Raw genomic sequence first — 25,766 nt, 5'->3', positions numbered from 1 at the left:
GCCCCTTCGCCTAAAACTATGCCCTCTCGTGATTAACCTTTCATCCATGGGAAGCAGCTGCTTTCTATTCAGGTTGTTCATAGCCCTCAGTCTAATACACCTCAAATCATGCCTCCCACCTCCCCCCCTTCCACTCTGCTCTAGAGAGACATCAGATTATCAACAGTTCATTTTTTTTTAAGTTGAGAGAACACAAAGTAAGATCACCTGGACAATGAAAGTATTTCCTCAGCTTGATTTTTTTTTAAATAAGCAATTGACATTTGACAAAATTTCAGATGAATACCAGTCTATTTAGTCTCTCCTTAAAGCTCAATTTCTCCATCCCAGACAACATTCTGGTGAACCTCCTCTGTACTCCCTCTAGTGCTACCTTCCTATGGAGAGGTAACCAGAACTGCACACAGCACTCCAGCTGTGGCCTGACCAATGCTCTGTACAACTCCAAAATTACTCTTTGCCCCGACTGAGGAAAGCAAATGTCCCAGATGCTTTCTTAACTATACGTTTCACAGGCTCTGCCGACTTCAAGAACCTGTGAAAATTACCCCTAGATCCTGCTGTTCCTCTAAACTACTCATTGTCCTGCCATTCATTAAATACTCCCTCATCTTGTTTCTTCTTCCAAAGTGCATCACCAAGCATTTATCAGGGTTAAATACTACTTGCCACTAATCTTCCCATCTTACCAATCCATCTATATCTTCCTATAATGTTGTTGTTGTCTGCAAATGTGTTCAATATTCCCCCTACATCATTGTCTATATCATTTATATATATAACAAACAATAAGGGTCCCAGAATTGATCCTTGTGATAGACCGCTTCTACCACTATCCTTTGTGTCCTATTACTAAGCCAGTTTCTGTACCATCTTGCCACGTTTCCCTGAATTCCGTGTACTTTAACTTTATCTATCAGTCTCCAATGTGGGACCTTGTCAATAGCTTGGCTAAAATCCATTTAAACTACATCAGCTGAACTTCCCACACACTTGATCACATTTTCAAAATCTCTAAGACATTTGTTAAGCATGAGCTCCCTCTGACAAAGTCATGCTGATTATCCCTAATTAACCCATGTTTTTCAAAGTGGGTATTAATTCGCTCCTTCAGAATTTTCTCCAATAGTTTCTGTAGTTGTTTATTAATTATAAGACAGATGATTATCAAACCATTTTATTCACTTGAAAATATTCCAAATTTCAATTGCTTACTAAAAACCATTCAAGCTGAGGAAATATTTTCACATCCAGGTGATCTTAGTTTTTTTAGCCAAGAGAACACAAAGTAACAGTTGATCATCTATGAAGCACTTGAAAAATTCATTCTTCAAATTTGTATTCAAGCAACTTTTCAGATATCTTTTCATATATGTTGATGCACACTTCCAGTTATGAGCCAGGTTATCACTCTCATATTGACAGGATAGAAACTTCTGCACATGCTCAGACTGTGGAATTACCCTGCTCATAGAAACGAATAGCAATCTCTTCTAAAACTACAAAACCAAAATGGAAGGAGGAAACCATAATGAGAAATAAAAGGTTGATGATCAAACTGGTAAGACTGAGCAGTAACAGTTAATGCAGCTGATCAGATAAGAAGATCAGGAGGATTAAAGAATGGGGCATAACAGTAATGTTAGAAGGGAAAAGAGAAGGGTAAAACAATAAAGTTTCTGGGAATCGGGTACTGAATAGAATAGAGGGCACAAGGCACCAGAACAGAAGATCAGAGAGGCAAAAAGAAACAACAAATGAAAAAGCATGAAGTTGTAGGTACTGCTAAGCTGCCGAGGCAATACAAGCAGCATGTGATGATCATAATTTTTCCCCACTATGCCATCAGCTCTCAATAAAACACAGAGTTCAAAAGAAGACAATCAGAATAGTAGAGAATCTTATAGATAAAGGAGACAATAACAAAATCACAGGAGAAAACAAACACGAACAATGCTGCATTGGATAACCATAGCCAACCTCTTTGGGCCTACTTAACTCCTTACAAGTCCTCCCATTTTAGAATTAGAATTTGAATTTGAATCAGAATCCCTACCGTGTGGAAACAGGCCCTTCAGGCCAACAAGTCCACACTGACCATCTGAAGAGTAACCCACCCAGACCCATTCCCCTACCCCATGTTTACCACGAACAAAAAACCTTCACCAAGCATAGCCAATTGACCTATTCTGCACATCATTGGATTATGGGAGGAAAACTGAGGAAACTCACGCAGACACGGGAAGACTGTCTCTGTGTGGAGTCTGCACAGTCTTCTGAAGCTGGAATCGAACCCGGGTCACAGGCACTGTGAGGCAGTAGTGCTAACCACTGAGCCACCGTGCCGCCCTGGAACAGATTTAATCAACAGATAAAACAAAAGAATCAATGAGAAAATGACACTTTAAATTTTCTACAAATACAGCTTCACTTTTTTCAAGCGGTAGTTGGAGTGGGAGGAGCAACAGCAAGAACCAGAGGCTCAATGGGAAGGGAAATTTTACAAGATGTAAAAGCTTAGCTCAGGAATAGGCACAGTGCATACTGAGTGGGAGCAGACATTGGAATTCTAAGTAAATGAAGCTTTATATTTGGGTAGTTGCTTTACCAAAACACTACTCGGGTAGTATCTAACATTTGTCCTTCTCCTTTAACCAAACTAAGGTTCCGTGTGCTAATTGGTAAGGTGATGAGTTTCTTTGAGAGGGACAGAGAGATTGAACATGTAGCTATAGGGATGGTGCAGGAGAGTGGGTTTTGGATTCACCTGAACCAGAGCGGTACCAACATCCTGGGGGTGAAATTTGCTAATGCTTTTCAGGTAGGTTTAAACTAACTCAGCAGGGGGGTGGGAACCAAAATTGTAGTTAGAGTACACAGGGCAATGAGCGCAATGAAGCCAGAACCAAGATTTCAAGATCGCAAGAAAGCACCAGCAGGCAAGAAGTTGGTTTGAACAGTGTGTACTTCAACGCCAGGAGCATCGGAATAAGGTGGGTGAACTTGCAGCATGGGTTGGTACTTGGGATTTCGATATTGTGGCCATTTCAGAGACATAGGTAGAACAGCAACAGGAATTATTATTGCAGGCTCTGGGATTCAGATGTTTCAGCAAGAACAGAGAAAACGGTAAAAGAGGGGGTGGTGTGTGGCACTGTTAGTCAAGGATAGCATTATGGTTGCAGAAAGGACATTTGAGGACTCCTCTACTGAGGAAGCATAGGCTGAGATTAGAAACAGGAAAGGAGAGGTTACCCTGTTGGGAGTTTTCAATAGGCCTCTAAATAGTTCCAGAGATGTAGAAGACAGGATAGCAAAGATGATCCTCGACAGGAGTGAGAGTGACACGATGGTTGTTACAGGGGACTTTAACTTTTCCAAATATTGACTGGGAGTACTATACTTCAAGTACTTTAGATGGCTCAATTTTGTCCAGTGTGGAGGGTTTCCTGACACAGCATGTAGACAAGCCATCAAGGGGGTGCAGACACATTAGCTTTGGTACTGGGTAATGAATCTGGCCAGATATTAGATTTGGAGGTAGTTGAGCACTTTGGTGATGGTGACCACAATTCGGTTAAGTTTACTTTAGTGATGGAAAGGGAAAGGCATATACCACAGGACAAGAACTGGGGGAAAGGCAAATATGATGCGATTAGGCAAGATTTAGGATGCATGGGCACAACAGAAATGTGAAGCCTCTTCAAGGATCAACTACTACAGGTCCTTGCTAAGTATGTACCAGTCAGGGAGGAAAGAAATTTTCAAGCGCAGGAGTTGTGGTTTACTAAAGGAAGTTGAATCTCTCCTCAAGAGGAAGAAGGAGGCGTATGTTAGGATGAGATGTGATGGCTCAGTTAGGGCACTTGAGACTTACAAGTTAGTCAGGAAAGACCTAAAGAGAGAGCTCAGAAGAGCCAGGAGGACACGTGAGAAGTCATTTGCGGATAGGATCAAGGAAGATCCTAAGGCTTTCTACAGCTATATTAGAAATAAAAGATTGGCCCTAACCTTACTCTAGTCAATCAAACATAGTAGTGGGAAATTGTGCATGGAGTCAGAGGAGAGGGGAAGTGCGAAATGAGTACTTCTTGTCTGTATTCACACTAGAGAAAGACAATGTGGTCAAGGAGAATACAGAGGTACAGGCTACAAGATTAGATGGGCTTGAGGTACATAAGGTGGTGTTCACATTTCTGGAAAGGGTAAAAAATATGCAAGTCCACTGGGCCGGATGGAATTTATCCGAGGATTCTCTAGGACGCCAGGGAGGAGGTCGACGAGCCTCTGGCTTTGATCTTTATGTCTTCACTGTCTACGGGAATAGTGCCAGAAGACTGGAGGATAGCAAGTGTTGTTCCCTTGTTCAAGAAGGAGAGTCGAAACAACCCTGGAAATTACAGACCTATGAACCTTACTTCAGTCGTGGGTAAAGTGTTAGAAAGGGTTATGAGAGATAGGACTTATCATATAGAGATGAATAAGTTGATTCAGGATAGTCAACATGGTTTCATGAAGGTAGGTTGTGCCTCACAAACCTTATTGAGTTCTCTGAGAAGGTGACCAAACAGGCGGATGAGGGAAAAGCAGTTGATGTGGCTTATATGGATTTCAGTCACGTGTTTGATAAGGTTGCCCTCAGTAGGCTAGTGCACAAGATACGCAGGCATGGGATTGAGTGTGATTTAGCGGTTTGGATCAGAAATTGGCTAGCTGTAAGAAGACAGAGGGTGATGGTTGATAAGAAATGGAGTTCAGTTACCAGTGGTATACCACAGGATCTGTTTTGGGTCCACTGTTGTTTGTAATTTTTATAAATGACCAAGATGAGGGCATAGAAGGATGGGTTAGTAAATTTGCATGACACTAAGGCCAGTAGAGTTGTGGATAGTGATGAAGGATGTTATAGGGTACAGAGAGACAGAGATAAGCTGCAGAGCTGGGCTAAGAGATGGAAAATGGAAGTTTAATGCTGAAAAGCGTGAGGTGATTCACTTTGGAAAGGGTAACAGGAATGCAGAGAATTGAGCTAATGGTAACATTCTTGGTAGTATAGATGAGCAGAGAGATCTCGGTGTCCAGGTACATAGATCCTTGAAAGTTGCCACCCAGGTTGATAGGGTTGTTAAGATGGCATTCGGTGTGTTAGCTTTTATTGGTAGAGGAATTGAGTTTTGGAACCATGAGATCATGCTGCAGCTGTACAAAACTCTGGTGTGGCCGCATTTGGAGTATTGCATACAGTTCTGGTCACTGCATTATAGGAAGGATGTGGAACTTTGGAAAAGGGTTCAGAGGAGATTTACTAGGATGTTGCCTGGTATGGAGGGAAGCTCTTAAGAGGAAAGGTAGAGGGATTGAGGCTGTTTTCCTAACAGAGAAGGTTGAGAGGCAACTTAATTGAGAAATAAGATAATCAGAGGGTTAGACAGTGAGAGCCTTTTTCCTTGGATGGCGATGGCTAGCACGAGAGGACATAGCTTTAAATTGAGGGGTGATAGATATATGACAGATGTCAGAGGTAGTTTCTTTACTCAGAGTAGTAGGGGTGTGGAACGCACTGCCTGCAACAGTAGTAGACTCGCCAACTTTAAGGACATTTAAACGGTCACTGAATAGGCATATGGACGAGAAATAGTGTAGATTGGATGGGCTTCAGATTGGTTCCCAAGGTCAGTGCAACATCCCAGGCCGAAGGGCCTGCACTGCACTGTAATGTACTATGTTCTATGATATATCCTCAAGCTCCACTTCACCGCACTTTATTTTTAATTTTTTTGTCACAGTTCTTAATTGTTTTACTACTACAGATAAAGATCTACTGCCCAATTCTGCTGGGAAGCCATGCTCCATGGCCCAATCATGGTTGTTTCTTTCAAATGACTCCCCATCTATAATTCAAGACACTGGGTTAGGGATACTCCAAGTGAACATCATACTACTTTCAAGACAACATTTATCTAACCACAGCATCTCAGACTTGGTTCTTTCCCTCTCTTTCCGAATCGCTATCAGCATTTCTCTACATGTTGTGGTTCTGTTCGCCGAGCTGGGAATTTGTGTTGCAGACATTTTGTCCCCTGTCTAGGTGACATCCTCAGTGTTTGGGAGCCTCCTGTGAAGCGCTTCTGTGATCTTTCCTCCGGCATTTATAGTGGTTTGAATCTGCCGCTTCCAGTTGTCAGTTCCAGCTGTCCGTTACAGTGGTCGGTATATTGGGTCCAGGTCGATGTGCTTATTGATTGAATCTGTGGATGAGTGCCATGCCCCTAGGAATTCCCTGGCTGTTCTCTGTTTGGCTTGTCCTATAATAGTAATGTTGTCCCTGTCGAATTCATGTTGCTTGTCATCTGCGTGCAAGGACTGCACAAAACACTACATAGGACAAACAGGAAGACAGCTAACGATCCGCATCCATGAACCCCAACTAGCCACGAAACGACACGACCAGCTATCCTTAGTAGCCACACACGCAGATGACAAACAACATGAATTCGACAGCATAACACTACTATTATAGGACAAGCCAAACAGAACAGCCAGGGAATTCCTAGAGGCATGGCACTCATCCACAGATTCAATCAGCAAGCACATCGATCTGGACCCAATACACCGACCACTGCAGCGGACAGCTGGAACTGACAACCGGAAGCGGCAGATTCAAACCACTACAAATGCCGGAGGAAAGATCACAGAAGCGCTTCACAGGAGGCTCCCAAGCACGGAGGATGCCACCGAGACAGGGGACGAAACGTCTGCAACACAAATTCCCAGCTCGGCAAACAGAACCACAACAACGAGCACCTGAGCTACAAATCTTCTCACAAACTTTGATTTCTCTACATGACCAGCTCAAGAAAAATATGCTATTCCCTCCACCCAACTCTTTCCTGCCAGTGCCCTACTCTGAATCACCAAGAACTCAAGTAGCACCTCCTCAACAACAAATCGCAATAGACACTTCATTGCCTGAGGCCAAATCACAAGGGATCTCTTAGGAACTGGTGTAGAAAACTGTAAGGTACCATTTAAATAAGGATCCAATCAATCCATCAATTAAAACAAATAAACTGTTATTGAACACATTCACAATATGTATGGTTATAGTACAAGAAAACTTAGTTTGACTATCACCAAAGTTGTTGCTTTGAATTCTGCAGAGAGAGGAGCACTCACTGTCAGGCACAAGCAAGAACCCAGTTAGCAAAGCACTATTCCAAGCTACACTCACGAAATGGATCTCTGATAGGGCTTACTGATTTTCTACAACTGCCTATCACATATGAATTTGTGTTAGAAGCTTCATTACTTGAGCTCACAAAAGATGAATAACTCCATAACAGCAAGGACAGCACCTGAAAAAGGCCAGATTATCCTCTGTGTTGTTCAAGTATTCTAAGTCCCACCTGCTGCTGCACCATCATAATGCCCCATTCTTCTGCTAGAGAGAAGGATCCATCCCACAGGTTATGCACGATGCATCCATCATCACATTATGGACACAAGAAAATGAAGACGTGCCACAACTTCTGGGGCATCTCATTCCTCAGATTCATCAGGAAGAATTTTATCAGTCATTCTAAACAAGGTCTAACAACTCACCATCAGAATCTAAACGGTTACAGTGTGGCTTCAGAGCAAGCAGCAACCATCATTCTACCTTGCTGTCATGTATGTCACATTAACAGTCAACACCATGAACTGGAAGACCTCTATGGATATAAAAGAGAAAAGAAACAGGGCTGCATCACTGTCCTTTCTGGCCTCGATCCTAATGACCCAAGTCACAGTGTTACATAAAAGCATCATCCTGAAAGCAATATTTCCTCCAACTTCAGGTGTACTATACGTGACCAGTTTGTTGCCTTGGACAGTTACTTTTAAGACAGATGCATCACCACACTTGTGCGCATATTACAAGGAAACGCTGCTTCTGCCAAGACACCATCATCATGCAGCAATCTCAAAACCCACAGGCATAAGTTAGGCCCTTAAATATTGAGGTTACATGAAAGAAACAAATACTTCAATGGATCTCATATTTCATTACCAAAGGAAACACTGCTTTGAAGTATGGCCTCAGTAACTATGAGATTTTATTCAGTGTACATTACAATACATTAACAAAACCTCGTAACTGCACAGCAATACGATGTCTACAGAAACAGCAAACTAAGGAACTAAAAAAGTTCTAGGTTGTTGAAAAACTGCCAAGATTTCTTGCCTCTGGAAACAAGATTGACAGTGTATCATAACTGCTGTAAATTCAAATTATCAGGTATAATTTTGGAGTAATGACCTACAACTCCCCCATTACAAATGCCAGTGTTACATATTCTTGAAAATATGTTTACGACACAAAAGATGTTTACCATCGATAAACTGAGATATTGAAAAGGTTAAGGATCTGGAAATGGAAACTTATATGACGTTAAGTTATTCGAAGTATTGAAAGAAGCTTTCCAGAGTAACTGAAAATCTTTGAAATTAGAAATGTTCTTTGAACTAAGTATGTTCATAGACAAAGGAACTAACAGCCACTATAAGAACTGTTGAGCCATAATTTAATTTGATTTTGTAATATTATTGGCCATTATTTTGACATTCAATAAATAGACAAAAAGTGGCTCAGATGTTTACTTCCTGAACTAGTGTCCTTCAATGGGGTCAAATGCTTGACTGAAAGCCAACAACAAAAAAAAACATAACAGTATTTTTCATTAGTTAACAGGACATATTCATCAATCAGAATGCCTCATGTCCTCGAAATATTTTGGCCCAGCAGATAAATTGCTAGATACATAACACTGAAGAAAGGCATAAGATCTCTAAAGGAAGCGTTTACCTTTGTTTAAAAATCTAATATATACACACACGCTCTAAGATTATGTAATGGCCAACTTTAGTAAGTCAGTTAACCCAACTGTACTGTCACACAATTAGCTCTGTACAGAACAACTTCAACTCAATGCAAGAAAAACAATGGATTTCCAAGATTTGCTATCTGTACTTCGTAACATCACTTCACTAAATTGAGAGTTAAAGATTTCTAACGTCAAGGCATTTTACAAACCAGACTTACACAAATCACCAGAGCAAAGATCTTTGTATATTTGATGATTCGTAAGAACTCTCGTCAAGATGGATCGCATTGCTCCTCCCATCTTAGTCAGATCTTCCAGAAGAGAAATCAGGGGTTCCATCTGTTGGAGTGTCTTCTGGAGGTCTCTTTCAGTTGCTGGATCAGAATCTATGGAGGAAGTAGAAATAGAGAGGACATTTTGATTAAAATAAACTTAGAACTTTAAGACAAAAAGAGTAGCCTGAAAGTAAGTCTGTTTACTAAGAATAATAAATTACAGATTCTAACCACATCTAGTTAGTGCAAATCAGCAATTCACCTTTCATAGATATCAAATCATTTGGCTGAATCTGAAAAGTTTAAGCTGGATGGCAGCAAGTAGTTTTTTGTTCTTGTTAAAGGAACGAAAGGGTAATGTCTAAGCCTTTGAAGCAATGATTATCTTGGTCATTCTATTGTGCAAAGTATCAGAAGTGTGAGTTATGAAGAAAACCTGAATGCTTCAACCTTGAAAGTAAGCATTTCTTGAGGCTTGCAAAATACCAACTGGAAAAAAAGTTAATCCTTATCAATATTTTAAGTTCATTGATTAATGCAGTTCAAGACAATGAGTGCAAACGGTTCGTCAAATTCAGGACGAATCTGAAGGGTTGTAACAGAATACTCAATAAGGTTCCACACAATCTGGATAGGAATAGAGTGATTCAATTTTCTACTGCTCAAGTTCAATTACATCAGAGGAGTAATATTCATATTTCTAATGACAAGGGGAATGATGAAATAGCTTTTGACCAGTTCAGTAAGATGTACATTGATAAATATTACCCATTGTTTTTCGCTTCATGTGAAATAGGATCAGCGGGGGCTAATATCAGAAGGGTTAATATTAAAATGTATCAACAATCTTGAAGTATTGTAGTGTCTGCTTAGAATGATAGGAAACTTGACAATGGGCAGTCTGGGATATTAGCTCAGCAGCTGCAACAATAAAAGCCCCAACAGACTGTTGAAACATTGCTATACAGAGAAATACAATGAGGGGAACTGAATGCCTGACTAGACAGTTGAACCATGGAAATAAGCAGTTCCAAGGCCCAACAGTTGAGATTAAGAAATATCTTCTGTGTCCACAAAACTCATCATGATGTGGCATATGTGTTGGTGTTATGCAGTCCACGCCTAATGGCTGCCGCAAAACTAAACAGTTGTTATGAACTATAAACAGGTGCTTAAAATTCTGTACTACTGATAATTGAGTGACCAACGTCTTGTTCCATGTCTACGATTAAAAAAAAGTTGTTGTTTATTTGATGCTGCAGACTCAAATATGGTCAATTCTTACCACCACAAGTGGCTCAGATGCTTGTGCCAAATTGAACATCGAAAGTGGAAGGGTGAGTATGTTTACTTTACTGTTAGACAGGCAGATCAGTATTCAGGATGGGAATCTAGTGCACCACTCAAGAACCTGAGCCAAAAAAGTACACATCCACGGGGCAGTAACTGAAGATGACACAGCTCCAGGATCATAGTTCCATGGGTAGATAAAAGAATAATACTGTTCAGGGTACACCAGGTGACTTAATAAATGGATTTAATGTAGGGCAAATTGGCAGTGGTCCATTCCCACAAAGAACGGGAACAATTGCAGGGTAAAACAAGTCCATTTCCCCACAGGGAAATAGAGTCACACTTTAAAAAAGGAACAATTCCAGACAGAGCTCAAAAAGGGGAGAACTGGATCATTTCACCAATTATTGTGAATAAGGACAAGACAATTTTATGCAAAATGACAAAGGAAAGCTGGGATCCTTCATCGACCCTAGACAAGATCGAAGAGCAGTGGAAAGATCACATCAAAAAAGAGAAGGGAATAATTGCCAAATCAGAAAAACATGGTGGTAGGTAAATTAACTCAGGAAAAGAAAACTATTCAAAAAGTCGACGTACTTCAGATTAGTTCCACCAGACTTAAAGAGGTGATCTAAGCCTCCGCAGGGCAACAGTTTCCCCCAGGATTATTCCGATTTGGGCAAGGTAGACTGGGGAAAACGAAGACAACAAATATGGACACTGCAGTAGATATGATCCATGATCTGGCTAAGAAGCTCTACCCTGCTATGATCCCCTACATTCAACAGCCCAATAATGGCTACGTAGCTGGCCCTTCCTCCAAGTGAAGAGAGTCTAGACAATGTCAATACAGCACCCACAGATACAAAGACAGAGACAGGTGCCTGAAACAAACTAGTCTTTAGACCAAGAACCATACACAAAACCTTACACCCCATTCAAAAATTTAAAAAAGACTTGAGCATCCCCAGGCCCAATTACAGCCTACTTAAGCACTTTAAAATTCTATGATTCCACAGTTATGAAAATGCCAGATTTTGGAAATAACTAGAGGAAATGAAAATATTTATAATAAGCACATAAAATACACACATTCGCTAAAGGGCAGTGTCCCTGAACAAATGATGCCGGTGTTCAACATCTAAGAAGGATCACAGATGACAGCAGCAAATACGACACCCAAGCAACGACAGGAGTCCAGGAAAGCAGTACGGGGAGTGTCAGGCAACCGACAAAGTAATTAAGAGGCGATAACTAAGTTCAGTCAGCCAAAGCCCCAAAGAAACCTCCAGAAAAAATGCCGAAAGTCAATGATATAAAAGGAATGTTTGCCTTAAACACTGGCACGTTAATAAGACTTGTAATTGCATAGAGTGTAAGAAGATTGGTTTTAGCATTGTTTATCTGACCAACTGGCACCAATTTGGCCTATTTTCTGACTCCAAGCCACTTATGCCCAGGCCTCAAAAGTGCAGTCATTCCCTGTATCCAGCCTTCTGATGAGCAGCTTTACTTATGCATGCCCTCACTTACTTTCTCTCCCTGAGGGGTGGTGGTCAAGGATCGACAGCAGCCAGGAGGTTCAGGGAGCTGGACCAGTCATGAGGAAAATTAGTCAAGCAGAAAATTACATTTTAAAATTTTAATTAAAAGCAAAAATAATATTTTTCAAGTTATTTACCAATGCAAATGTATTTCAACTTCCATCATATAATGTGTTTTTATTCCCGATAAGAAAATCTCCAGGAATCTAACTTCAGTTTGAACACCTGCTGTTATCGGAACACATATTGTATTTTCAGAAATTTTGGGTGATGGTTCATTCTATGTCCTAATTGGCATCAGGTCTGGTCTACGTGCAGAACCACTAACTGTCTAATCAAACATTTTACACAGATCTATTTAATCACTGGATGCAAAATCTTTGCGAGGACCTGGACAGATTTATCAAAATGTGCTTAACACTTTCCAGGTCACGCCTGACTTGAAGAAATCTAGCCATATATATTTATTGAAGAGGTACCAAAGCACAACCTCAATTATAAATTTGCTTTTCAATTTCATCTGTCACTTCACTCCAATTCCATGCAAGCTCCCCACAGAAAATCAGCAACACGCATCACTTGTAGAATGTTGCTGAATACAACCTACTTCAGCAAGATGGATCCAAGTGAGAAATACTATACCCTCATTGTATCACTCACCCATAAACACATTTTGTAATATTCCCATAGCTTCACATGTGTATCACCTGCTCTTTTAGCTGTATTTTTTTAAAAATGCTTCTCTTGGAAACGTTTTCATCTACAAAATTCTAATTTTCATACAGTTCTGCTTACATTGAGAAGTATGTTGCTAAAACAACTAATATCACTTTTCCTGTGGTTGGGGAATCCACTAAAACACCTTGATCACCAAACTTTTCTTCCAAGTCCCAAATCACGGGTCTGGATTTAGCCTATATGTCACATGTAGGAGATATAGTCTGCACATATCCACCTGCAAAAATAAAAATCCTCTACATCCTGGTAGCATGGGAATACATCAAACTTTTTGCCAGCTCTCCAACTCTATGCTTGGAATCATTTATCAACTTAACTTCTAAATTTGTTTGTGGCCACAGGGCTTCCACTTCTCATGGTATTCTCAACATGATGCAAGAGACCTAAGGGGCAACTTTTTCATGCAGAGGGTGGTACGTGTATGGAATGAGCTGCCAGAGGATGTGGTGGAGGCTGGTACAATTGCAACATTTAAGAGGCATTTGGATGGGTATATGAATAGGAAGGGTTTGGAGGGATATGGGCCAGGTGCTGGCAGGTGGGACTAGATTGGGTTGGGATATCTGATCGGCATGGACAGGTTGGACCGAAGGGTCTGTTTCCATACTGTACATCTCTATGACTCTATGGTGCAAGCTGCATATGAATGAAATCAAATTTTAAAAATTTTAAAGTTTGTATCTTAATATAATACCAAATGGTGTTAGTTACTTTTCTGAAGGGTTTAAAAAAACCAGGTCAGACATCCCTTTCAGAAGTGACCTAATCCAGTATGTATGAAACAGCTGGAATACTCGAGAATGTTATGGGAATTCTTTTTTTTGAATGGAGGCTCATGACAGCGTTTGAAATTATAGTACTTAAAAATAGTAGCTGCTTTTGGTTCAAAATAACCAATGATTGATGTTAGCTTACAAAAGCCATGGTCTGAAAATTTTAGGTAGCTTGGACGATACGTGATGAGAGACTGAAATAATATTTTTTATTTCATAAGAAAGATTGAGAGACAGTCGAATAGCACAGTTACATGAGTTTGCAGAACATCCTAACCAGGAGTGCTTAGTTAGAACGCAATTATTTTAGAAATGGGAGCAGAAATAGCCTAGTCAGCCCTTCAAACCTACCTCACCATTCAACAAAAATCACAGCTGTCTACATCAAACCTAAACTCCACTCACACCAGCTCTTCACAGCCCTCAAAAGGCTCAATATTTCAAAAATCAATTCATTTCCTCAATAAATACTTTGCAATGTAGCCCCTACTCCTGCCTGTGGTAGATGATTCAAGACCTTCAACTTTGATACTTTGAGATTCCCCCCGCCACTAGCAGAAACATCTTAATAACCCTATCCAGCCCCCCTCAGAATGTTGTACGTTTCAATAAGATCACCCATCATTCTTCTCAACTGTAATAAATGCAGACTAAACTATTTAGGTTTTCTTGATAACTCAATCTCTTTATCCCAGGAATCAGTCTACTGAACCTTTTTTGAATACCTTCCAAAGCTAGTCAATCATTTTTTTTTAAAATGGAGAGCTATAGTACACAATACTCTAGGTACAACATTCTGCACAATTGTATCAAGATTTCCCTACTTTTAAAGCTCAATCCCTATATCAATAAAGGCCAAAATCCCACTGTCTTAACTACTTATTGCAACTGCATGCAAACTTTTTGTTTCACGCTCAGAAACATCCAACTCCCTCTCTGCACTCCATTTTTTTGGAGTTTCTCTTCATTTAAATAATGAATGTTCATACCTTTCTACATACAATCCCGTCAGCTAAATGTATGCCAATTTACTCAACCTATACATATCCCGTTGTACTATCTTTGCAGTCACTTCATTTAAAACCTTTGGATTCAGCCATCGGGTTCTGGTTTGCTTTTAATCCCATAAGTTTGTCAAATATTTTGTCTTTGTCCTGGAGACTGTTACAAGATCTCCCCTACCATTAGCTTATCTCTTCTTTCGTGGGAGGTTTACAGTGTCCTCCACTGTGAAGACCATTGTAAAACATTAATTTATATTATCTGGCATTTCACTGCTCCCATTAATTCCCCAGTTGCATCAACCAAGGGTCCCACACTTACTTTAACCTTTTTAAAAAAAGAGACCAGAAGCTCTTACCATTTCTTGAGCAACTTACTTTCAATAACCTGTTTTCTTCCTCTTTATTAGCTTTTTAGTCTTCCACTGCTGGTTCCTAAAAAAAATTCCAATCACTACGTTTCATTGCTTTGTACACCTTAGTTTTTTATTGGTTACTTTTGTTGTGCCCCTTTGTTAACCGCATTGACTCATTCTTCAAGGTGTCCTCCTTTTTGTTCAGGATAACTTTTGCCCAGTATTAAGAAATATTTGCTTCAATGTCTGCACTGCTCATCCATTGACTTCTGCTTTAGTCTGTTTTCCTCATCCCACTTTAGACAACTTTCTCTTAACACTTTTGTAATAACCCTTATCTAAATCGAGGACAGTTGATTTGAGAATCGAGCTATTCTCTCCTGAGCGGAATTGAAATTCTTCCATATTATGATCCCTCTTCCTTTGAAGGATCCTTAACTACAATATATTTTATTAAATCATTGCTTCTTACATATTACTAGATCGAAAATAGCCTGTTGCCAGGTACGTTTACCTGTCAGGTTTTGTTTTACTAATTTTTGTCTACGATGATGAAAATACCCAAGCTTTTCTCAATGTATAATTGTTGAGCCTCTACCCCAGTTTTAGTTTAGGTGCAAAACATTATGCAAGAAATGTAGATGTGATGGAAGTGGCTTTGAATTTTTCCGAAACCAAAAGGTCAACAGATTCTTGTTAGGCAAGGGAAGCAAAAGGTTGTCAGAGGGAAATGGCAATGTGGAATTCAAAATACAGTACAAATAAATTAACCATGACCTTATTGAATGGCAGAGTATGTTCAAGGAGGCAAATAGTTTACTTCAGTTATTTTAAATGTTTGCAGCTATTATTTACATGAACTCAGATGGGATTGCTGGAACATTTCAGGGATATCAACAAACTTGAAATAAGCACTGTGATTATGTGAACAAGGACAGTCTGGGGACATTTGGTTCAATAGTTCCAAAAATAATATCCTTAATAGCCTGTACAATCAATTTATTGCTACACCAAAAGATGATAAGGAGACATGGCAAAAAAATACAGCTGAACCATGGAGACACAAATTTGGAAGTCATGATAACACGATACATCTACAAGCCCTGCATAATTCAATTTTACTGATCAGATTGCAAAACTGTGGTGCACATGCTATAATAATGCAATCGATGACTAATGGTCATCATTAAAATATTGTAGCAAAACTAGGAATTCATGAACTAGAAATTTGCTTGCAAGCTCTGTATCATTGAGGAGTTATTTGGGAGACAGGAAGAATGCTTTGTATAGGCTTGAAGAATATTGGTCTTTCCCTAGATGCTACTGCAAACTGAAAAGACTAAAAAGATCATTTTTTGCCACACCGCCTCCCAAGAGGCATTTAGAATTACAGACATCCAGATGGTCATTTTCATGTGAGCCTGGACACCAAATTTTCACAGGATATTCAACTACTGAGGCTCATCCTACACACTGGCACACAGATAAAATCAGCAGGAAGCTTAGCTGCTACATTTCATTAGGGTAACATGCTGAAAATGAAACCTTATTACCCAAGTTGTCACAAAAGTTAAAAATTATTTTCAGAAAATGTAGAAATCCCTAACATACCTGCCTTTGGACCCAGGTTGTCAGAAAGCACACACCAGGTTTCTTGAATTATGACTTATTACAAATAAATGAACTTTAGTTACAAATGAACAATTATTTATGCTAACATACATCTCTACCAGTTAATACACTGACCATTTTATAAACTTCCTTCTATTTATATACAGACAGGAAATGAAAACAATTGTGATGGGAGGCAAAGACTGGAAATGTAGTCCAATGGCCCCTGTTCATGGGATTGATAAGATTGACCCTCTGGCTGGTCAGGATGCACTGCTCCTGGATTTTCTTTCTCCTGACTACTTCCACTTGCTTGCAGAAGGTATTAGGCAGCTGATTCACACTTAAAGTCGTCTCTGGCTTACAGGTTAAGAGACACAGTTTACAACAACTGAGGGAAAAATACATTGGCTTTTTCGGGCTTCAAGAGTTTATTTTTAAACTAGTAAATGTCTGATTGTTTCTTCATTCACATCCAAACATTGCTCAGATAACTAGGAGCCAATCACAGTATTGACAGGCAGGAGGCCTTTGTCATCAATGACTGGTCACCTGTTGCCAAGCAAATATCCATTCGTACACAGCACTCTGGATCCAGCTCATCTATATCCAGAATTGCACTATTGTTTGAAGCAGCAGCTGTGTAAGCAGTAATTTACACAAGTGTCAGGTAATTCACTATTATGAAGTGCAGCAATCCTTGACTTTCAAAAACACTCTTTCCCCTTTTCAGTTCACAATTAAAAATATGGAAATACAAAATATAAATAGCTTTTTCCGCATACCTCAAGAACATAAAGTGTAATTGCAATACAGAACAAAGAGTTAATTCAGTACAAACTAGGGATCATAAATGTGACCACAATGCAGTATAATAAGCTATATACAATCTTAATCTTTACTGCTGTGTGGAAATTCTTCCAGGGACATTGTGAACATCTTGAGCAATTAAGAGAAGCAACATTCATATAAAATCATGATATTCATATATAGTTGAAAAAATTCTAAGTTATCCCTGAAGTTTTTTTCAACAGTTCTCAGCCCACATATACTTCAGAGGGCATGGATACACAGTTTCTGGATTAGTGGTGCTGGAAGAGCACAGCAGTTCAGGCAGCATCCAAGTAGCTTCGAAATCGACGTTTCGGGCAAAAGCCCTTCATCAGGAATGCTTTTGCCCGAAACGTTGATTTCGAAGCTACATGGATGCTGCCTGAACTGCTGTGCTCTTCCAGCACCACTAATCCAGAATCTGGTTTCCAGCATCTGCAGTCATTGTTTTTACCTCATGGATACACAGTAGTCAAGTATATTCAAATAAGAGACAAAGAGATTTCTAGATACCAAACAAGAAATATGGAAGTAGTACAGAATAGATGCATTTGAAACAAAAGAGCAGCCACAGTTATGTTTAATGGTGGAACAGGGTCAGAAATCACTCTTTCTTATTTTCAAAAAAAAACTTTAAAAACAAAAAGAAACAAGTGACAAAACCACCTTTCTAAATATTCTACCTTGGACAACACAAAGCAGATCAATGAATCCCAGTCCATTTCTTCTCCTCTACCCCCTCCGCTTTATTCTTTCAAGGGACGTGAATGTAACTGGCAATGAAATTTCAGGCAGTAGCAAACAATGAACGATGTTGATGTAAAATCTGGAATTGTACCAAGACCAGACTAGGTAAGGATGGAAGATCTCAATCATTAAAGAACCAGAAGGGATGTTATGATAATTAATATTAATTTCACAGCACCATTAGAGACTAACTTTATATGGTACACCAGCTGATTGGAATCAGTGTCCTCAGAGTATTAGTCTGCGGTGAAAGGAACGAATGGTAGGTATAGGGAATGCTAGATGATTAAAGAAATTGAGGGTTTGGTTAAGAAAAAGAAGGAAGCATGCGTAAGGTATAGACAGGATAGATCGAGTGAATCCTTAGAAGAGTATAAAGGAAGTAGGAGTACACTTAAGAGGGAAATCAGGAGGGCAAAAAGGGGACATGAGATAGCTTTAGCAAATTGAATTAAGGAGAATTCAAAGGATTTTTACAAATTCAATAAAGAACAAAAGGGTAACTAGGGAGAGAATAGGGCCCCTCAAAGATCAGCAAGGCGGCCTTTGTGTGGAACCGCAGAAAACGGGAGAGATACTAAATGAGTATTTATGAGTGGAAAAGGAGATGGAAGGTATAGACTATAGATGGTGACATCTTGCAAAATGTCCAGATTACAGAGGAGGAAGCGCTGGGTGTCTTGAAACGGGTGAAGGTGGATAAATCCCAAGGACCTGATCAGGTGTACCTGAGAACTATATGGGAAGCTAGAGATGCGATTGCTGGGCCTCTTGCTGAGATATCTGTATCATCGATAGTTACAGGTGAGGTGCCGGAAGACTGGAGGTTGGCAAATACAGTGCCACTGTTTAAGAAGGGCGGTAAGGACAAGCCAGGGAACTATAGACCAGTGAGCCCAATCTCGGTGGTGGGCAAGTTGTTGGAGGGAATTCTGAGGGACAGGATGTACATGCATTTGGAAAGGCAAGGACTGATTAGGGATAGTCAACATGGCTTTGTGCGTGGGAAACCACATCTCACAAACTTGACTGAGTTCTTTGAGGAAGTAACAGCGTGGATTGAGGAGGGCAGAGCGGCAGATTTGATCTATATGGACTTCAGTAAGGCGTTCGACAAGGCTCCCCATGGAAGACTGATTAGCAAGGTTAGATCTCATGGAATACAGGGAGAACCAGCCATTTGGATACAGAACTGGCACAAAAGGTAGAAGACAGAGGGTGGTGGTGGAGGGTTGTTTTTCAGACTGGAGGCCTGTGACCAATGGAGTGTCACAAGGATCGGTGCTGTGTCCTCTACTTTTTGTCATTTACATAAATGATTTGGATGTGAGCATAAGAGGTATAGTTAGTAAGTTTGTAGATGATACCAAAATTGGAAGTGTAGTGGACAGCGAACAGGGTTACCTCAGATTACAACAGGATCTTGACCAGATGGGCCAACGGGCTAAGAAGTGGCAGATGGAGTGTAATTCAGATAAAGGAGAGGTGTTGCAGTTTAGGGAAGCAAATCTTAGCAGGACTTATGTACTGAATGGTAAGGTCCTAATGAAGTGTTGCTGAACAGAGACACCTTGGAGTGCAGGTTCATAGCTCCTTGAAAATGGAATCACAGGTAGATAGGATAGTGAAGAAGGCATTTCGTATGCTTTCCTTTATTGGTCAGACTATTGATTACAGGAGTTGGGACGTCATGTTGAGGCTGTACAGGTCATTGGTTAGGCTATTGTTAGAATATTGCATGCAATTCTGGTCCCCTTCCTATTGGAAAGACGTTGTGAAACTTGAAAGGGCTCAGAAAAGATTTACAAGGATGTTGCCAGGGTGGAGGATTTGAGCTATAGAAAGAGGCTGAACAGGCTGGGGCTGTTTTCCCAGGAGCGTCGGAGGCTGAGAGGTGACCTTTTGGAGGTTTACAAAATTATGAGGGACATGGATAGAGTAAGTAAGTAAAGTCTTTTCCCTGGGGTCGGTGAGTCCAGAACTAAAGGGCATAGGTTTAGGGTGAGAGGGGAAAGATATAAAAGAGACCTTAGGGGCAACTTTTTCAGAGTGGTATGTGTATGCAATGAGCTGCCAGAGGAAGTGGTGGAGGCTGGTACAATTGCAACATTTAAGAGGCACGTGGATGGGTATATGAATAGGAAGCGTTTGGAGGGATATGGGCCAGGTGCTGGCAGGTGGGACTAGATTGGGTTGGGATATCTGGTCGGTATGTACGGGTTGGAATGAAGGGTTGTTTCTGTGTTGTACGTCTCTATGACTCTATATACTTGAAGAATTTTCTCTGCCCAACTCGGCCTGCTGGCTGTGATGGAGCTCAGAGTTGAGAACTTGTTTTACAAGTCATGTGCCAGGCATGTAAATGATGTTGCCTGTCCAACATATTTTGATGACTGGATGTTGACCTGCGAGACAGTGCTTCTATTGGAGCACTTATCCAGCTAGTGAATTTGCATGATTTTGTAGAGACAGAGCTACTTATATTTCCGAATGGGTTTCAGGTTGTATTGTGCATTGACAACGTTTCCCGCACATTCAGGAGGACTGGGAAACTTCAGGCCTGTAAACCATTAGCTTGCTGTCAGATTCGAGGTCTTTACCACCAAACACACCTTTCCTCAAAACAACTGAAGACACAAAATAAATAATACTGTGTTTTGTTGATGCTGGCCTTTGCTATGAAGAGGCTCCATAAGTATAGGAATTGATCTACATTGGCGAGTGGCTCACCATGGATCTGTGAAGATCATGTCCACTGTATCTCTTGACAGGTGGAATCCACATCGTGTCTCTGGGAGGGCTCTTCAGCCACTGGGAGGAGGCAGTTAAAGACAATCTTTACAATGACCTTCCCTGTGGCAGACGACACAAATACACCCCTATTGTTACTGCAAATCAGTCTTAAAGAGGAGACCAGGACAGTGCCAATATCACTGGACCTTTGGATTACTAGCCCAGACTAATATTTTACAGATAGCATTTAAACTGAATGAATAAAATCTAGAATTGAAAGCTAGTCTCAGTAATGACGACAATGAAACTTTCAATTGCAATAAAAATCCAGATGGTTCACAAATGTCCTTTAGTGAGGGAAATCTACTGCAGTTCCTTGATCTAGCCTTCAAGCAACTCTAAGCTCAGGTTAACTCTGAATTGCCCCCTGAAATACTCCAGTAAGCCAGTCAGTCAAGGGCAATTAGGGATGGATAATAAATACCAACCTTGACAGCAACACATTTCCAGTGGAAAAAAAGACAAATCTCTTTTCTAAAAAATGGTTACAATTATGGGATCTAATACGCCTTGGCCTGCTCTCCTCCTTCCAAATAAATGGTGAGAATGTATTGAGGTTGTGTTGAGATAGTGACAGGAAAAATGCTGTGGAATGTGAATTGAGAAGCCTATTCTTCCCTTTACTTTACTTTAGAGAATTTTGTATCATTCTGAAACTTTGAAATTATGCATTGCATAATCAAATCATTCACGACACAAAAAAAACTGCAATCCTTATTTCAACCCCATCCTCAACCGTATCACTCCTCCTAATCTGAAAAACATCCCGTCACGACTACTCTCTGCTTTGTCTCTTAGCCAACTTTGTGTACGCTACCAGTGCCCTTTATTTTCACTGTCTATTGTTGAACAACATCAAGTGCTGTTTCAAAATCCACATACTTTTCAATTGCACCACCATATCAACTCTCCCCATTACTTCAAATAATTCAACTAAATTAGTCAAACACAATTCACCTTTAACAAATCATACTAATTTTCATTTATTAATCTTTAATTGCTTAACAATTAATTTTGTCACAGATTAAAATCCTTAAAAGCTTCTTCACTACTAATAATAGGCTAACTTGCCTCATTGAATACAGTATTTGTAATTGCCGGTCCTCTGACACCACACTTACATTTGAGTTTGGAGCAGCACGACCAGAGCCTCTGCAATTTTTACCCTTACTTCCCTAGTTTGCAACCCATTAAAACCAGATGACTATAGTACAACCAACTCTTTTAAAGTGCTTACTCTTCACTTTAAACCGGAGTGCAAAATAAGATAGTCACAGATTTAAAAACGACAGTGGTCATACCTGGTTCATTATAGCCGTCCCGTAAATGCTGAATAAGATGAAGGATAACGCGAGGAAGGATATGTTCTGACATCATCATCAGTTCATTAGGAACAGAAGGAATATTTGAACTTGTTGCAAACCGATGCCTTTTACAAAACCTACAAGAATTTGTAAAATGTTATTATTTTATTGATAAGTGCACAAGCCATATAAACACATGTCTATATGAAAATTTCTCCAGATACTTGGAATTAATATCTCAAGTCTTTATTTATTTCTGGAGCAGTCATCAATAAATAAAAGCTTGTCTCTTAAGAAATATGGCAGTTTTAAACTAATTGCTAGAAGACAAGCCTGTAGTCAAGAATTGTCCAGAATATGGCATTCTTACATAATTCACAAAAAGGATGTTCAGATTCTCTAGAGGAAGGAAAAACTGACACTCCATCTAATGGAGCTACTCTTCCGAAACTGGGATGGAGAGGCAAAGTTCACATACACCTACTCTACACCTGACTGACAAACTTTACTTTGGAAGTGACTAATGCCAAATTTTGATTGGCAAAGTATTTCATTTCACAAAATTTGATCCTCTTATCTGGGCAAGATTTCCATTTCAAAGTCTTTATATTTACAAGTCTGGTACATTAATGTTTGCATTTTGTTTTATTCACTCATAGGACACGGGCACCTCTGACTGGTGAGTATTTACCACCTGTCCCAAGTTGCCCTTGAGGAGACTTCATAGCAAGTGACCCAACTGAGTGGCTTGCTAGACATTTCAGAGGGCAGTTAAGAGTCAACCATATTGCTATGGGTCTGGAGTCTCAAATAGGCCAAACCAGGTGAGGACAACAGATTTCCTTCTCGAAAAAGGGCATTAGTGAACCAGATGGGTTTTTCCCGACAATGGGCAGTGGATTCCCAGTCATGGTTAAATTCTCAACTCTAGATATTTATTGAATTCATCATCTGCCGCAGCAGGATTCAAACCTGGGTCCTCAGAACATTACCTGGATCTCTGGATTAATAGTCTTGCAATAATAGGCCATCATCTCCCCTCGAGACCTATATTCACCAGAGATTTGTATTCCTTGGGGACATCCAGATTCACCAGAGATTTGTATTCCTTGGGGACATCCAGATTCACAGAAAAAAGGCCAGGATTTTAACTACCACATGAATCCAACATTCCTCAACCAATGTATGCCTTCTATTGTAACCAGTTCCTTGGTACTGCCCAATATTTCTAAATCTTGAGCCCTTTCGTGCCCACAGACCATAGTATCTAGTATTCTCAAAATGAGATACCCATACACATCACTGTCATATCCTTTTGTAACCAGGCCCTTCTCCAGTTATCATCATAGAACCTCATTACACCCAAATCTAGCATTATCAATTTCTGGAATGACTACTCATCCAGTTTAAATAGATTACAGGATCCCATTTGATACCGCCACGGTCAACAATTTCTTCCAACAGTTGCAAATATCTTTCAGTACTAGTGCTATTAAATACCATCAGCAGTGTGGCAGTAACATCATTTAATGTTCAATTCAAATAAATTAGCATAAATGAATATGCAAACTGCATATGGCCGAGTTAGGAAAATTCAAATCTACAGGGATTATAGGGGGAAGAGGCAGCACATGCACAGAACAATGCAGTGATGAATGTGGCTTTTAATGTTGGAGAGAAATATATCATACCACTAACACTGTATTGGTATTAAGGCAACACCTTATTGCTTAAATTAATAAACTTGGGGTACGATTTCAAAGTCTACAAATGTCACAAAACTTGGATATATGATAAATAGTGAGGAGTGCAGTAGCAAACTAAATATACCAAGCAGTGTGAATTCATTGGAACCTCTTTAGGACTTGAGGGCCTTGTAGAGAACAAGAGATTTACTAGAATGATGGAACAGATGAGAAACTTTAACTGTATAAAAAGACTCGAAAATCTGGGTTGTTTTTAAATCACTAGATTTATGAATAGGATACAGTAAATAAAGATAAACTATTTCCATTGGCAAGTGTTTCATACCTGCAAGACAAATATCTGGTCGTTGACAAAAGAACCAGAAGGAGACTAGACTTTTTTTTAAAACATACAACAGTAACTTTCATATGAGAATTTTATGTATACTGAAAATTAAAGTCTGCATAATCAGGGAAAAAAACAGAGAAAGCAAGCTAATTAGATAGCACTTGAAAAGATCAAGTACAGCCACAATGGGCTAATGAACAGTTTTTGGTGTTCAACAGGCACAAAAAGGCTTTTTGTCGACCACAAAAATGCACATCATGTGAAATTCAGTGCCATGAGGTGCCAGGTATGTACAACATACATCCCAATGATTGGTAGACTGTATCAAACACATTCTGTTGAACACTTGCACTATGCCAATAATACACAACTATGCATGGAAGCCTTAGAAGACGATGGCCAACATTAGATCTAATTCTGCTACTGAACAAAATTTATTAAATGATCCAGACTGCACTAAGAATTACGCAGGAAACGGATTTAACATCAGTGGGGCATAAGTAGGATGCATTCATACACATCAGAAGCTACATAGATGTTAACACAAAGGACCCTGTTATGTATGCAAAAATTAATTAACATTCTTAAATTGTAGAAAAAACTTTTAATAAAAATACCCTGACAAATCAGAGTCTACGATCTTGATCTGAGAACGGAGACTGACAGTTACTGCAACAGCTGCATCATGAAATCAATTATGCCCCAACTAATCAGCACCCCCTTCAACATTGCATACATTAGTGTTTTGTAGTTCAACTTGGTTTTTTGCACCCCAGTCCTGACAAGTGAAAGATAAAAACTTTGTCTTCTTGTCCCTTTTCAGCAATGTTTTACTTTGTTGTCCAATGGAAATCAAACAATAACCCTTCACTTAATCTTCAGACACAAAACAACTCCCAAAATTGGAGCTGTAGGGAACAGCAAAGAAAAATCATCTTGGAATACAATAGGATCTTGATCAATTGGGCCAAAGGGCTGAGGAGTGGCAGATGGAGTTTAATTCAGATAAATGCAAGGTGCTGCATTTTGGAAAGGCAAATCAAGGCAGAACTTGTACACTTCATGGTAATGTCCTGGGGAGTGCTGCTGAACAAAGAGACCTTGGAATGGAGGTTCATAGCTCCTTGAAAGTGGAGTCGCAGGTAGATAGGATAGTGAAGGCGGCATTTGGTATGCTTTCCTTTATTGGTCAGAGTATTGAGTACAGGAATTGGGAGGTCATGTTGCAGCTGGACAGGATATTGGTTAGGCCACTTTTAGAATATTGCATGTAATTCTGATCTCCCTCCTATCAGAAGGATGTTGTGAAGACAAAGACAAAGTCTTTTCCCTGGGGTCGGGGAATCCAGAACTAGAGGGCATAGGTTTAGGGTGACCGAGGGGAAAAATTTAAAAGGGATCTAAGATGCAACGTTTTCACGCAGAGGGTGGGGCATGTATGGAATGAGCTTGCAGAGGAAATGGAGGAGGCTGGCACAATTATAACATGTGAAAGGCAGCTGAATGGGTATATAAATAGGAAGGGTTTAGAGAGATGTGGGTCAAGTGCTGGTAAATGGGAGTAAATTAGTTTAGGAAAACCGATTGTTATAGATGAGT

General features: G+C 39.9%; 1 protein-coding gene across 4 annotated transcripts in view; it reads right to left on the bottom strand.

The window, feature by feature from the left end:
- Positions 1–25,766, bottom strand: part of ubr3 (ubiquitin protein ligase E3 component n-recognin 3) — a 356,926-nt gene that overhangs the window by 311,578 nt on the left and 19,582 nt on the right. For all 4 annotated transcript variants that reach the window (XR_011961687.1, XM_072579281.1, XM_072579282.1 and 1 more), the window contains exons 2-3: positions 22,131–22,270; positions 9,083–9,250 (exon numbers count right to left, since the gene is read on the bottom strand). Coding sequence is in view for 3 of the 4 variants with exons in the window: in XM_072579281.1 (XP_072435382.1) it covers positions 9,083–9,250; positions 22,131–22,270 (308 nt within the window). In the remaining variant the exon portion in view is untranslated. The remainder of the gene's footprint in view (positions 1–9,082; positions 9,251–22,130; positions 22,271–25,766) is intronic.

This window comes from Chiloscyllium punctatum, chromosome 10, assembly GCF_047496795.1.
Source record: "Chiloscyllium punctatum isolate Juve2018m chromosome 10, sChiPun1.3, whole genome shotgun sequence".
Taxonomy (NCBI): Eukaryota; Metazoa; Chordata; class Chondrichthyes; order Orectolobiformes; family Hemiscylliidae; genus Chiloscyllium; species Chiloscyllium punctatum.
This window is presented reverse-complemented; position numbering and strand designations above follow the sequence as displayed.